The sequence below is a fragment of the Centropristis striata genome, chromosome 12 (genome assembly GCF_030273125.1).
Source record: "Centropristis striata isolate RG_2023a ecotype Rhode Island chromosome 12, C.striata_1.0, whole genome shotgun sequence".
NCBI lineage: Eukaryota > Metazoa > Chordata > Actinopteri > Perciformes > Serranidae > Centropristis > Centropristis striata.
In genome coordinates, this window is record NC_081528.1 from 12050133 (window position 1) to 12066939 (window position 16807).

General features: G+C 36.5%; 1 protein-coding gene across 6 annotated transcripts in view; it reads right to left on the reverse strand.

Moving 5' to 3' along the window:
- Positions 1-15211, reverse strand: part of ldb2a (LIM domain binding 2a) — a 99707-nt gene extending 84496 nt beyond the window's left edge. For 5 of the 6 annotated variants that reach the window (XM_059345883.1, XM_059345882.1, XM_059345881.1 and 2 more), the window contains exon 1: positions 14943-15211. In XM_059345883.1, the coding sequence (XP_059201866.1) occupies positions 14943-15074 (132 nt within the window). In that variant the 5' untranslated portion in view covers positions 15075-15211. The remainder of the gene's footprint in view (positions 1-14942) is intronic. The other variant, XM_059345880.1, reaches the window with a different exon arrangement.
- Positions 15212-16807: the final 1596 nt, after the last annotated feature.

Genomic DNA, 16807 nt, shown 5'->3' on the forward strand with positions numbered 1-16807 from the left:
CTGCATTCAAAACTTAATTAGGTAAAAGTAGAAAAGTATCAGCATCAAAATGTACTTATTAAAAGTTAAAGTACTCATTATGCAGAATGGCCCCTCTTAGATTATTTTATATATTCAAAATATATTACTGGGTTATTATCATTGATGCATTTATATAAAAAAGTAGGGCTGGGCGATATGGACGAAAAGTCATACCCCGATATATATTTCAGCTGAATATCGATATACGATATATATCCCGATAAACACAAAGTGAGAGCAAATGTTTTTTTTTTAAATCAAAGCTCCAGAAAGTGCACATTTAAATAAAAAAACTATCTTAAATAAAAATAGCTTATGAAATAAAATAGGCCAATCTTTTTCTGAAATAAATATCTTTATATGAGAAAAAAATAATGAACATTACAAAAGAACTAAATATGAAAAACCCTAGTAAGGGCAGCATTTATATATAAAGATTTTTTTCTTAAATATATCGATATATCCAATATTGTCTAATTCCATATCACATTTAAAAATATATAGATGTATTGTTTGTATTGATATATCGCCCAGCCCTAATAAATAAGCATTTTAATTTTATCAAGGTAGGGTTTATTTTAACTACTGACTATACCATTATGAGTTTTTTTTTTATTTTTTATTTTTTTTAAGTCTAATCATTTTATGTAAATTTTGACCTGAAAAGTACCTTAAGCTGTCAGCTAAATATAGTGGAGTAAAAAATACAACATATGCTTCAAAATATAGTGGAGTAGAAGGATAAGATTCCATAAAAAGGGAATACTCAAGTAAAGTACAAGTACCTCAAAATTGTACTAAAGCACTGTAAGTACAATTAGTACTTTAGTGAGGCAGTTTCATGTATGGCCACTACCTCGATATGTCATAGCTGTGTAAAAAAGGGGGTAGATTGTACAGTAAAAACACTGATATAAGGTATTAAGGTATTAAATCAATGTTGAACATGAAATATATTGACAAAAGAGCAAAATCTATGTATGAGCTCATATATCACACAACAGCGCCAGTCAATGTGAGGCTGCTGGATTAGATGATGCTGCTGTATGAATAGCAGCATAATCTGTAATTATTGTGAACCTGAATGATGTGATATTTCTTGATATGAACAGCAGATCCTGTCTTGGTCAGACCAGAGGTCGGGGGTTGGCTACAAAGCTCCCAGAGGTTTTCGGTGTCTTGCTCACTGACATGTAGGTTGAGCAGCAGTTTGGCTACATGCAGGATGTTTTGGCAAAGAGGATTGTTAGTTCATATGCCTGGGAGATAAGGTTGCTGAAGAAAAGCAAGCATGCTCAGTAAGTGTTTTCTGTACATAAAAATATAAGAAAATAAGTAAATGAAAACAGTCCAGGCAGTAATATTCTGTAGTCTATTCCTTATTTATTCAAAGTAGTTCACTCATCTAACAGGAATAACAGTAAACTACATCAGAGTCAAACAGCTGATCAGCAAAATGACGAAACAGCCAGAAACCAGCACAGAGCAGAGGCTGGCTCCTGGTGTAACTAACCTGGAGTACAGTGCGTCTCCCCCGTGTTCACTGTATCCAGTGCTCAGGGGTTTATTTCTGCTCAGTGATGAAATATTATAATGTTTTTCAGCCAAATATACAGCAAAAGTTGCACTGCTTTTTACACGCAGTGGCATCCAGAAAGCAAATCGATTTTTGAAAGACTAAACTAAATCAACTTCAACCAGCTTATCATTGGACTGTATGGAAATGAAGTTCAAACAGAGTAAAGGGCCGCAAATGAAAAGTACAGGATGATGGACAATTAGGAAAGTGAACAAAGGACATGAAATGGGTGAAAGTTCAGTCAAAAAATGATAATATTGTTGACAAAAATGCTCCTGCATGTTTGTATTTTAACACAGCTTCAGTAAGAAACAAACTTTGCAAAATATGAAGAAGAAGATACAGATAAAGATAACCTAAAAACAGCCCAACAAACTTCTGTAAAGATGACAGGAGCAGACAGTTCTTCAAACAAGCCTCGGAAACAATAGGGGAATTTCAATTATAAATCGAAAATAGACCAAATTGAGCTTTCAATTTTAAAGATCTGTGATTTAAATCGATTATTTAAATTTGACCTATGGTCTTAGTGGGATACATTTCAAAAGAAACATGAAGAAGCATTAGTCGCTCTAGCAAATCCCCCAAAACAGTTACTGTATCACTAGACCAGAGTTGGTTCCATCAGTTATTACTGTGAAGGAGCCCTAACCATGAGGAAATAACGTGTACAATAACGCAAACAAACAAACCGACTGAGGCAGCAGTAGACCAGCAGCTCTTGGTTCTGCAAGGTAATATTACTGGTTTTGTCCATGGAGTCTGGTGACTTCGACGAGTGATTAGAAGGGTTTCAGTTCCCCGTCGGTAAGGGCTGTCTGACAGCAATGTAAAGTTGTGAAAATATTCTAAATATAGCATACATTTAAACTGATAATTTTAGCTGGGTAAAATAGCTTGCTGTAGCAGTACATTTCATAACTCTCAAAAACAAGCAGTTTCTTTCGAGACTAAGTTATTCATTAACTTCAACTTTAACTCCTAATGTTGACAAAGTAGTCATTTTTACCAAACCACTTTCTTTTTCTAAATCTAAACCTAACCAGACATTAACAGTGGCCCTTTGTTAGATCATAAAACAGATTTATTTTCATGGTCATTTTCTTTAATGGTTTAATTTTAAAGACAGATTTCTGACAGGAACAGCTGCGGTAAAATGGATGGATCTAGATTCATCCATTGTTTTATATCTTTGGATACATAGCTAATTTTAACTGAAATGTGAAAAAAAAAATCCTCAAGGCCTTTGTCAGCGTCTTATACAAAGACACTTCAGCACACCGGCTGCAGCAAAGATCCAACCTGTGACCTCTCTATACTGGGACGGACTGTGTAACCACACTGGGGCGAGAGAACAACAGGACATAGACGGACTACAGGCCCGTCTGTCTCCTCTGTTATCTGAGCGACAGTGCAGCCTGGAAGGAACCTCGGGAAAGAGCCAGGAAAAAGGTGGGTCTATTGTCCGAGCATCCTGGTGGATGTGACTGACGCTCATTGTTTGACCAGAGGCCTTGTTTTTTGTTTCTTGGTATGATTTTCTTGGGAACATCCTCTCAGAGCATCCCATGTACAGTGTGACATTACTGGACCAACAGAGTGAAAGGAGGCTATTGTGTGAATGTGTCATATAAAATATAAACAATGGAGGAGATCATAACCAAACCTGTTTATATATCTTTTAATGCCTCTTCTCTAGTGTAAATGTGTTTATTTGCGATCCTTTAAATATTATGAGTACTTTATTACTCATTATACAACATATTGTATTGCTGTATTCACACCATATACAAAGCAAATTTTCACAATGCATTACTCATGCTACTCATAACCGTGGGATTATTTGTGTTTATTGGAGAGACCGACAGTTTCTTTCCACCTTTTCTTTCTTTTATCAATCATAGTCAAAATAACGACTGTTGTACCATTTGAAAGTCCCAGAAACTTTGGGGGAAACCAAACAATGTTCTGTCTGGGTTCATAACATCATCCTGAGACGCACACAGCTCAAAGAATTTCGCGCTGTGTCTGGATGACTCCTACTACTACAGCAGTATCAACCCAAAGTAAACAGGTTTTGTTGTGATTTAATTGCAACAAATGGATCAAAATGATTAACTACATCATAATGCCGATTTGTAAAAAGCCTGAATTCATGCTTTGTCAGGTTTGTGTGCAAGACAACAAGCAAAGAACTTTTAAAATTATCATTTCTCTGGGCGTCCTGGTGGCTAACTCCTTGCTGCATGTCTTATATATATATATATATATATATATATATATATATATATATATAACAATTTAATAGATTTAGATTGATCTGGGCCGTGCTATGCAGGATTACCTCAATGCTGATAGACTTCCACGACACTCTGTCCTGCATTTCTACAAATCAGGTGGGTTAGTATAAAGAACTGCAAAGTTCATGTAAGTAGGAGGACCCGGTGCACAGACGGGTTAAACAAACACATGACTTTCACACAGGAGGCCTGTCCTTCTTGAACCCAAAAGGTGACATTGATTTTATTTTTCAATTAATACCTATCTGAGGTGTCAAATGATATGAAAACGAGGCTATGAGAGTGGTGAGAGTAAACCAAAACAGTAAAGTTGCAGTTATTATAAAGCTCAGAAAAGGAGAGAAGAGCTACAGATTTGGTCCTAATGCTCTGTGGGTTCACCATTATTAGTTAATCATTTTATATTGTCACACTGTCATTTGATACACCAAAATATAAATTAATAACAGCTATTTTAAAGACATGTTTTGTTCAGTTTGTTCAATTTTATGGAAAGCCTCCTGAGCTGTTACTGTTGTTGTGACAGTCTTTCATATGTCTGACTTGAATCTCTTTTGTTATTTGTCAGTGTGCATGGACGAGCAGACTTCAGCCTTTAATAAAGCTTAATCTAAATATCTATCACTGTGGTATTAATTACTGTCACCCATAACTTTTAATAAGACTTTGACTGTGCTGTAAAACTGTGTGTTAATCTGTGCAGCTTTTCTAGACTGAATTTACACAAAATATGATTGCGTCCTTTCTGTTTCTATTCAATGTTTCTAGACCAAAGAGCCGCCTTCTGAGGAATGGAATAATAATAAACAGGCACAAGGCATTCAAGCTAGTTTACAATAATGACCACAGTTATCTAAGGATAAGGTTACTTTTCAGCCTGTCCGCTCACTTCTAGCAGCATTATTCTTTAATTTGGCGAGGGGGGGATGCAGGCAGGGAGTTAACTAAAGGAAGCAGAAGCTAATGTGATTCAGTCCTTTCAGCATTATGAAAATATAAAATGTTTTTGTTTTTAATGCAAAAGCTTCGAGCAACGTTTTACAGGTCCACAAAAGCAAATGTCTGCTCATTGTCAATATGTCTGTGAATCATAATAACAACACATATCAGAGACTCGGCTGATAGAGAAATAAATAATAATGCTGTTTAGTCAGTCGAGGCAAAGTAAATAACAAATGTTATAGACTTATTTAGAACGCCATTGTTAGGTTTGTTTTTGTTGTTCAGTGAGTGGCAGGGAGCATAAATGATGATAATTGATCTAAATGTATTTGCTTATTTAATGGACCCTGGTAAAATCTAAATCAATACTTATATTTAATTCACTAATTAATAAATAAACTGCGAAGATTTCTACCAACACTGAGGCTGCTTTTAACAGAAAACAAGCATTAATATATAAACATCTGCAATACAAAAACACTTGCTGTTCTTTGACCACGCCTACAATATACTTAACATGTTTTTAATAACTGATTAGTTGTTTTTGAGGCCTTTTGTTCAGCTTTACATGATTAAAAAACTCAGTCGTGACACATGAGAAGCATCTGCAGTGGCTTGTTTTTCCCTGATGGCAGATAAATCCAACCAAGTAATGGTTCAGATGAGGGCAACACCTTTCTGGTTAAGTACACAAAGTACATTGGAAAAAATGTCTGTGTGCCCGAGTATGTACAGATCTTAGAAAGTTCTAATGAATAAAAAACAAAAAAGAATCATGTGACGATGTGACTAGGTAATAAACTGCATGCAGCACATTCACATTAAGATGGACTTTGATATTATGTACTAAAGACATAAGAAATGTAAAATACCTGGACATTTACTGACAGTAAAATGTCACAAGATCCTGAGAAATGTCCATCAATATATCCTCAAATTTCCAAAGTACTTGATTTACAACTGTGTTAAACCCAAAGAAAATGTACCATCACATAAGACAAAGAAAATCAACAACCTCTTACGAATGACAAGCTGAGACATGTGAAAGTTTGCGATTTTTGTTTGAATTAAATATAATAATGACTTCTACTACTTATAGTTTAATCAGCTATTACCTAAAAAAAATTAGGTTTTGGCTGAAAAAAAATTCAGCTCTAGTTTGGATATGACTCTTAAAGGAAAACTACAGCAGCCATGTCTTAAATTTAATGTATTTTCTGTTATTAAAGTTGTACTGTAATTAGCTTTTATTTGTCTTATGCTGTTTGTATTAAATTACGGTAATTTCAAGCCTTAAATTATACTACTGATCACTTTGTGTTTTGTATTTATTTGGTTGTGTTGTATTAAAATAGTCTTGCAATCACAATTAATAATAATAATATTTTATGTATTTATTTATTTATTTATAAACCAATGTCATTATATATGAAAATCAAATATCACCATATTTTTATATTTTTGGGTACTTTCACTATATATTTACAATTACATTTTTGATGAATAAATACAAGTAATGGGGATATACTTATTGAGAGGGTTAAGATTAATAATGGAACAACTAGAACTGTCTGGTAAGTTCAGAAAAAATTCACAATTTGCATAATTGGCATAATTGTACTGTGCTGCAGCCTTTAAAACCAGGAAAAGACAACACTCATATTACATTTTCCAGACAAATCTAGTCTCATATTCCGATGGTGTTACAACACTGATTCCAAAAAAGTTGGGACGTTGTCTAAAACATAAAAAAAATGAATCGGATGATTTTCTAATGACAATTTTCAACTGAAACTGTACAAAATATATTTAATGGTCAAACTGATGGACTTTTGTTTTTTTCAAAATACACTCTAAATTCTGAATTTGATGCTCTATTATTTTATTATTTATTCATTTTTAATTTCAGAGATTTGGGGTTGTATAAAATCAATGCATTGCCCAGTGCGAATAGTAAACTGGATATCTTTTTGTTTTGGACTATTGGTTGCACAAAACAAACAACTCGAAGACATCAGCTTGGTCTCTGAGAAACTGTGATTGACATGTTTCACAGTTTCCTGACAATTTACAAACCAAACAATAACGGAGAAAAGAATCTGCAGACTAATCAATGATCAAAATCATTATTTGCAGTTCTGACGTCTTGTGAAGTAAAGACTTCCTCGATGTCTCCGTGGCTCATCTTTAATCCCTCTCCGTGAACCTCGCAGCTCAGAGCCAACTTGACCTCTACATCATAAGCCTATTCATGTCAATCTGACACGTCGTGCTGATGGGAACAGATCCACTTTGCCCCTGACAGGAACAAGGGATTTGGCCATAATGAACACTCCAGTTCCTCCAGTTCCACAGTCAAGCCAATGAGTCAGGTCTGTGGGTCCATTTGAATAATGAGAATGAGACTAACTATGTGCAATAGACACAGGAATCCAATGAATGGCCTGCCAATCACTGTTACTGATTGCATGTCTATCCACTGAGGAAGAGTGTGACCATTAGACCCACTGTCAGCAGCAGCAGAGAGGTTTGTGAACACAGCCCTGTGGGTATTATTATGGCGCCTCCATTAAAATGCTTTTGTTTTCCTTCTGTTTCACCCTCTGTGTTGTAGTTTTACTTACAGTGTTATTCTGTGTCCCCGCTCTCTTCTGCTGAATATTAATGCCTCCTATGCTAATGGCCTTACACCGGCTGAGGTCGACCAAGCTCCTCCTCTGAATGTTAATCCGCCGCCTCATTTGCATACGCTTAAGTGTCAAATTCCCCCACAAATCATCGCAGCTGCCTCCGTACGGCGAGGCCACTGCCCCCAGAGCGACAGCACAGAAACAATGTGGTCACACCGTATGCATAGCATCAAATCCACATCAAAGCCTGTTTAGATTGCCAGGTCACAGCGGGTTCACATTGTGTAAAATGAAGGTAATGGGATAGCAGTCAGCCCGGTGCAGAAATACAGGCGGGCAGGTAATAAGTATGAATGGAGCAGGTAATAAGGTTGGGATAGAAACAGACCCCGAGTCATCTCAGGAGCAGGACTGTTTAAGCTGCAGCACAGTTATCAGTTCAAAGGTTAGCGCCGATCCCAGGCAAGCACACAGCACTTGTTGTGTCGATACGTTTTGATTCCTTCTTATTTACCGTACAACTGTCCTTCAGTATGGTTTAAAGGGAGATTACACCTAAAAAAAGCTATTGTCTTTGTTAAAGAGCCCAAAGCAGACAACAGGGGATCAAATTTGATGTTTTTATCAATCTGTATTCTATCTAATGACCAGCAGGGGGCGACTCCATGGGTTCAAAAATAAGTCCCATTGTGTAAATAATAGGAATAGGAAAAATGACTACTTCACACTTGATTTACTACCTCAGTAAACATTTTCCTATGGTCTCAATCATCTCGCCTCACATCTTGTAACTTTTGGTCGCATTTAAAGTTAAATATGGGATAAATCAGGGTATGCTTTAAGGTGGGGCTGCCTTGTAATTAAAAGGTTGCAATCACAGTGTGCTGTGTGTATTTTGTCTTCAAACTTTCAAAATGTGTTTTCAGTTAATCAAAGTTAACGATAAAGCAAAGATTGTGGGCAATTAGGGGCTGCACACCTCCTAGTAGGTTGATCAGGTTGCTGTCAACTAATTCAGTGGGCAGCTATATTTACATTAATTGTTAGGCACCATCCTCTAGCGGCCGTAGTAATAAATACAGGAGAGAAGGAGGACTTACGATGTATAAGGAGCAACACCGGCCACACAAAGATTTAGGTTAGGTATATTATATTCTGGTCGCCTGAATTCTCGCCTGAATTTCCACATGGGGATCAATAAAGGAATATCTTATCCTGCAATAGTATGATGAAGAAAAACGCCACAAAATTTGCTCTGAATGGTCTAAAGTCTTGACATTTGGTACACACATACATTGGTCAAGCATCTAACAGTGCAATTTTGAAATGTTTAGATCACATAGAAAATCACAGTGTTATCAATAATAAAAGTCATTTTTGATTTTTGAAAAATGTGGAAAAATGCTTTAATTGAAAATTGTTTTAAAGATGAAATATATATATTTTTAAACTACATATGCGTCAATATCTGTGTTCAACTACGAAATACTTGAGTGTCTTTATGACGTATAGCCATATTATTATTATACTATATTTAGTCTTTGGACCACTGTTTTTTCCTTAACTATAATGAAATAAATAATGCAAACATGTGGCTAGCCCCACGTAGACTAGCTATAGAAAAATATCACTTTTCAATCTTTTCAGTTCACATCCACCAAAATGTCAGTTTCAGGCTCAAATTGATGAAGTATGAAAATAGTTTGGGAGAATAAATCGATCAAAAGATTAATGGATAATGACAAGAAACCGCAAGCCTCTACTACACTAGAGCTTTCTCCACCTACACAAACACCTCATAGCTCAAAGCCAATGTTTCTTTTTCTCTTTGTGGGGGTTGTATGTAAGTCACTGACATAGATGAAAGAACTAAAAAGTAAACTCCAAAACAAAACACCATAAAACAATCTCTCTAATGCACTGGACAACACCAAAATTGACTCTTAACTGTCTAAAATGGCACAAGAGCATCTGAGGGTGGATTTCTGCTGGTAAAGTTCATCTCTCTGGCTTTTAAATTGATTTGAGATGCTACAAACATCGTCCACTGAAAGATCATACAACAATTGGGGCTAAGATGTTAAATCAAAAGAATAAAAACAGAAGAAACTATCTCTGTCTAATTCTAACAACTTGTTATTTCACTCCCGCAGGATTCACTGCCTTAAGCTTCTGCTACAGATGTCACTTATACTCGAACAGACTATAGCTTCCTCTGGGGGTAAGAAAGTCTCCTCCAAGTGTCAGGTCCTTGAGTCCTGCGCCTGCCAGTGCGAGCAGCAGTTGCACCACCAGCCAAGCAAATTCAAAAGCACACTCATGAATAAGACAAATGGGAGAATTTCTAACAGAAGAGTGACTTCAGTCGACTCCTTCAACACTTTTCTAAAAGGTGGTGTCATACTGAGGCTGACTCAGTTCCCCTGTTTTAAAAAAAACTAACCCGAGCATGCAAACTGCAAGCTGTAGTGAGTCATTTTGCTTCGATGGCCTGCCAGCAAGCACGATGTTAAGTATGCTCCGAGCCATTCTTATCCCCAACAATGGAAGTCCTTTCACGATGTTAAGCATCTTTACTTGGATGATAATTCTGACAAGACTGCTATTCGCAAGCTTGAAATCATTTTGACTGGATCAACAAAATATAGCAACAAACCCCGTCAAAGAAAAGCTTTAATACATCTCTCCACAATAAAATCCAAAAGAAGAATTCACTATTATATGTTCTTTGGATTTGTTTAAAACACTTTCTGTCTTCTACTGTAGGTTTTAAGTACGTTTCTGAACAACAATAAACATTCCTGCTGGTTGTGACACATCTGAAAGGATTCCCGTCCCGTCTTCAGCTACTCAAAAGAGTAAACTAGATGTTGCTTTATCACCTTGATACTTCATGAATTTTCCTCATTTTATTCCATATAGTTTTTGAACCATTACTAAAAAGTGGCTACTATATATATATATATATATATATATATATATATATATATATATATATATATATATATATATATATATATATATATATATATATATATATATCCTCACTTGGTTGGGTATACTATTGATTTGTTATTTATTCATTTATTTGCACAATAAAACAAGTAAAAAAAAAGATTAAAAGATTAAAAAAATAATTATATATATATATATATATATATATATATATATACTTACAGTTGATAATCTGATAAAAGATGGAATGACTGTACTTTTTTCTATTAGGCTGCAACAACTAACTCTAGAAACTATGCATTATTTCTATAAAAATATAAAAAAGAAGAAAAAAAATTGGAAAATTGGATTTTCATTGTTGTGGTTATTGGCTGTAGAGGAAGAACAATATATAGTTGGGCCTATATTACCGGCCGATACTGGCCTTTCATAGATCAGGCTGTCGTAATAAACGGTTTGTATGTTTTTCTATGAAAAGGAATTAACTTGAATTTGTAGGTATTCCTCCTTATTTTTTTTCAGTGAGTAAGCAACGTAAAAAAAACAGATATGTTGCTTGTCTGATGGAGGGTGGGTCAAACCTTTAGTCTTTCAACCAGGAAAATAGTGTTGTGTCTGTTGATGTAAGTTATGTCTGAAAGTCGCTTTTTTTTTTTTAGAGTTCTTTTACCCGAACCTTAGGATGGTGGTTTTGGTGCCTAAACGTAACCACCAACCACCACAGACGTCACCAACAGCGGGGTCACAGTTGGTGTCATGTGTCAACAGTGAGTTTCAGTCACGTGTTGAAAACTGCGCCTGATACATGTCACATTATGAAGGATATGATATGTAATGTTTGTGCAGGAGATCATACGAAATCTTTCATTCATATATGCTGTATGGATATATCAGTATGTATCAAAACCAACATTGTATTGTATGATGTTTTACAGAACATATAATGCAGAAAAAATATTTTAGGTGATATAGAAATGCTGTTGTCATCACATAGTTTAGTTTAGTTAGTCCTATTTCACCTACAGATCGCGGAAATTTTGTATTTCTCTTATTTTGTCTAGCAAAAGTCTAACAAGGCACCTAATTGATAAAAAACAGAACATCACTATATATTGATGCAGTGACACTGTATATTCTTTCTCTGTGAATGACTTTTTGATCAATTAATAATAAATATATTCATGCACAGCTCATTAGCATGCAAAAATGTAACATACAAAATATATTTAAAATGTTTGCTTATTTAATGTAATAATAATACTTTTCGCTCATATCTGTACCACTTAAGAAAAGAGAAAAATATCTCATGGAAAGAATTAAAAGGATTAAAGGGAAATTATAATTATTTTAACATATACAGCAGTGTGGAAAAAGCCAGTGTCATATTTTCAAAACTGAATTAATCAAACTGATAACTTCCATGAAACACCAGTTAACTGCCAGCAGTTCATATCAAACACAGAAGGATGTGGATCTGCAACAGCTGCAAGCAGCAAAACCTTGATGAAATATTCAAGAAACTATCCAGCAGGACAATTCAGCTATTTTCTTCTAATGGAATCCAGATTTTTTTTTTTTTTTTTGGTGCAAGAAACATCCCAAACTTCCTGTTTTTGTAACAACATCATCCTGACCCTGCGCTGATACTGACATGGTCTTGTTCCTATAAATGTGAGCTGCATTTTAAAGCAGCAGCTCAGTGATATAAAAGAAGCAGCAGAATGACCCCTTCAGGCACGCATCATCATTAAGGGACCAGCAGCTAACCACGCTTTACAGGAAGTAAACAGCTCATGAGTCTGTTTCATGGAGCATGCACAATATATATATATATATATATATATATATATGTTACACATTTCCATCTTCAAGTTTGAGTAAAAGACACATTTTAAAAGGAGCAACGTAAAGGCTGATGTTTGTATCTTTTCCTCAAGTATTTTTCTTCACATTTCTACATTTCTATAGGTTTGTGTAAATTGATGGCTACAGTTTGAGTATAATTGCTATACAATTTTCGTTGAAAGCCTGAACTGAGCTGTATGGCACATCTGGATGCAAACAAATTGCAAAAAAATAAATAAATAAATAAAAAGACAGATGCATTTATTTCCCGCTACAGGACACTATACCCCGTCCTCATTATAATCCACCACCTGCATTATAATCAAACAATAACCACATCGCTAAAGAGAAGACGTATTAAAAACACTCCAGTCGCTGAAGAAAGAAAGAAAAAAGACGAGCAGGAGAATGAAGATGCTATGAACACCAACGGGAACAAAAAACTAATTATATTATTATGCAATTATATAATTCAGTCTGAGGAGATGAAGGTTTAAACTGATGTATGTGTGTTTGTGTGCTCACATCATGTGTTTTAGCTGCATACATGTCCAGTGGTAGGTTCACATACATGCATGTGTCCTCTCGTGTCAGTGTGTGTGTGTGTGTGTGTGCGCGTGCATGTACGTACATGTGCATGTCTGTGAGTTTGTGCAAGTGCATGTGTGTGCGAGGTGATTGCACTTGGTGTCTGGGTATGTGTGGTACGGGAGTTGAGGTCCACTGGGGCTTGGACCACTCCGTATGAATAATGCATTAGACTCGGCCGTTGCATCTCAGCAACATTGCCTTGGTCTGCTTAAAGTTGCAAGTTCCTCTTCAGGAAATTCAGCATCATTCTGCTGCAGTAACTCAGCTGGAGTCTGCCTCGAAAAAACAGATTTCCAATAATGACTGCAACAATTTCACATCAAATTATTTCATTATGATATATATTTATCAAAAAACACCTAAGCCTTTAAATGTCTCAGTGGATATCAAAACCCAGCCTTAAAAATCCTCAAACAAGCAACCAGAACTCTCACATTATTTAAAGAATTTGGAGCTAAAACTACTTTAGTTTGTTGATTCATAGAGAATAAATTGGCAACTATTTTGAAAAAACAATACATTTTAAAGTGATTGTTTAAAATAAAATAAAATATCGGTTTAAGCTTCTCAGTTGTGAATATTTTCTGTTTTTTCTTATCCTGCTGTGACAGTAAATGAATATCTTTGGACAGGTCAGACAAATCAAGACATTTTCAAAAGGTCATTGTCTTTTTTTTCTATTTTATTATCTATGGTATATGTGTTGGATTTTATTTTATCTATTTCTATTATGCTTTTATGATTCCTTTAAGGGTTTGGATCTGTTTTATACTTTGTTTAAATGTATTTTGTGCTTTATGAATGAGTGGTTTTTACTGTTTTTGTCATTCTTTCTCTTTAAGTGAGCTCACTAAAGCAAATTCCTATCATATTGATACAGCAATAACGTATTGACTCTTACAACTATTTATTTTCATTTCATAGATCAATGATCAATTAATCAATCGTGAAACACTCAGGATTAATGCATAATGAGAATAATCCTAATGCCCTAACATTTATAGTTAAAAAAGCAAACAGCTAAGCTGCTAAAAGGTGCTTTTTATTGCATTTTGCTGCTTTCCATTCCCCTAAAGATGCCTCTTGAGGACAACTTGACATGTTGGATGAACTTTTTATCTGCAGATTTACACATTTGAGATCACAGAACAGATGCTGAAGACAGATGCTTGCTATATAATTCACAGTGGGATCACCAAAAGGTTTAGTCTGAATGACACTGCACTGCCACACTCACTGTGCGCCCAACTAGTTGAAGCATCAGGAAACTGACATGAAATTAATTTGCCCTCTTTGCAATTATATCATGATCATGTTACTTTGCAATCAGGAACACTTTCATTGAGAAAACTTCACCCACAGAGTCGAGACATGATGCATCAGGACATTACTTTTGCCAACACTTCACCAGCTGCTGCAGTTTTTAAATGACCACAGACAACATGCAAATATAAAAAAAGGTGATATGTAAATATATGCAAATGAACGAAATGAACGTGAGAAGGCTTCTTTGCCTCAGTCTGTGCAGCATGGTTCGACTTCAGACATCCTCACTGTGTTATGTTATGTTTAGAACTTTTTGTATTAATAAGTCACACTGCAAAAAAGTGTTAATTTTTGTGTTTTAAATCGTGATTAAAATCTTTAAATTCAATATATTTGCAATGCAGTTTTAACTGATTTTGACATTATAGGCCACAACTTTACTTCAACTCACATCATGACACATGAATTTTAAACAACTTAATTGGCCACGTGAAAGCATTTCCTGCACATATCTTTCATTTCGATAACCCAGATGACTTCAAATGATGATATTTCTTGCAGCGTGCAGTCTACACACCGGAGCCTGTTTACTTTCACCTCAGGAATGTTTGGCACTTTGGCATTACATCCACACCACCTGATTGACAGACCTTTATAACCGACCCGAGCCCGCTGTCCCTCCCTCCCTCTCTCTCTCAAGCCCCAACATCCCTTCCCTCTTCCCGGCACCGGACCTCCACAGACCCCGCTTCCCTCCCGCCGGTACCGCAACCCTGAACGGGACCGTGCAGCAGTTATCCCCGGCCGGCTCACCTCTGTGCGCGCCTGCAGCCGCTTGTTCATCTCGTAGATCCGATACTCGGGCTGGACCATGTAGGGCGAGTGTCTCCTGTAGAAGGGTCCGAACGGAGACGAGTAGAACGGGTCGTGGGTTGGGTTGGACATGGTGGCTCCTGGCGAGGCGCACGGCGCGATTTCAACATCCAGCGGGCACAGCAGCGCACATTGGAGTGCGATGCTCTCCGAAGACCCCCAGTAGGAAGCAGCCGCTGTCGAGGCTGAGCTGCACTCTGCAAGTTGGCCTGCCTAGTTCGCTGCTATAGCGTGGTGCTGGAGGAGGAGGAGAGAGGAGGGAGGGAGGGAGGGAGGAGGGAGTCGGAGAGGAGCGGAGGAGGGGGAGGAACAGGGGAGGAGGGGGGGCTGAATTGAAGGGGGAGGAGGGAAGTCGTTTCCTGTTCCCTCAAGACCTACACTCAGTTTTGCACTCTTGCAAAGTTCAAGTAAGATCTCTGTGTGCATGTGCATGTGTGTTTCTTGTGTTTTCTGCTCTAAAGTGATGCTTTTGGTTTACATGTGTTCATACTGTAAACATAAAGAAACCATTTTTGACTTAATATGCAGTAATCACTTTATGTTTCTATCTAGATATGTGTTTGTTTCGATTCTTGTAAGAATCAACATCATAGTTTCATATCAGCAGTTTTAATGCCTATCAGATGATAGAAATGGAGCTCAATCAGTTTAGATTCTTCCAAGAATCTAGACAAACGTATCTCTTCATTCTTGATGTTGTTCACAAATTACAAAACATAATGTGAATACAGACTTTAAGTCAAAATACTATCTTTATGTTTACAGTATGAACACATGTCAACCAAAAGCATCACTGCAGACCAGAAACACAGAAAAATTTCAGATGTGTTAAGATTAGAGCTTTGTTAAAGTAAAAAATAAGCTATGGGCCAAAATACTAGGGGTGTAATTAAAAAAAAAACACAGCTATAATTACATAAAAATATCAGCTGACTTTGGCTGGATCTGAATAAAGATCTGCTCCTTTAAATAAAGTTCAGTATTCTTCCTCCGGAGCTGTGCTGTATCTACACTCTGAGTTAAAGGTGTGAAGACTCACAGTGAGCCATGAGAGCATGCTGAGCAGCACAGCTGACGAGGCTGCACTCGTAAATAGTCCATTTCATGTGTAGCATGATTTCATAATATTGTATTGATCGCGTTGCCTGCGGTCAATGCTGCTAATGACAAATTCTTAGTACCTGGCTAGTTATGCACCAAGTGGCATAATTTGTGATTAAAGGGAGGCAGAGGGGGAATATTTGCTGCTTTGTCTGCTGCAGTGGAGCGTCCGCAACCCACAATGTCACTCTGAATGTTAACAAGCCAAAACATGTATTTAAAACCCGTCAGATTTCCCATTTTAATTCAAAAACACGTGCACAGCGGCTGGTCGATAATGGATGGTCGTTATTGTGAAGCCACTGTGTGCAAGATTAGCAAATTTCGGATTTTACATTCAGTGCAGTATCAGAAAAAACATTGTGGCACAGCAACACCTTCTGAATGTTAATATATATGCATTTTTAACATAACTGTTCATCATCCACATGGACGGATTAACCTGTTAATTGACCCTTGGGCAAAAATTTGCAGTTGGGCCCCCTGGACTAACGGTAACTGTGCTTTTGATCTTCTTTTTTTACCAGATTATAGAATGATCTCCCCCCTTCAATTAGATCAGCAGTCTGTCGATCATTTAAAAAAAACATTTAAACCCACTTCTTAAAGTTTGCTTTTCAATAATTGCACATGCTTTTCTGGGTGTTGACTGGTTGCTGTTTACTTGAGGTGTTTGTACGTGTATTGCATTTTCTGTTTTTATT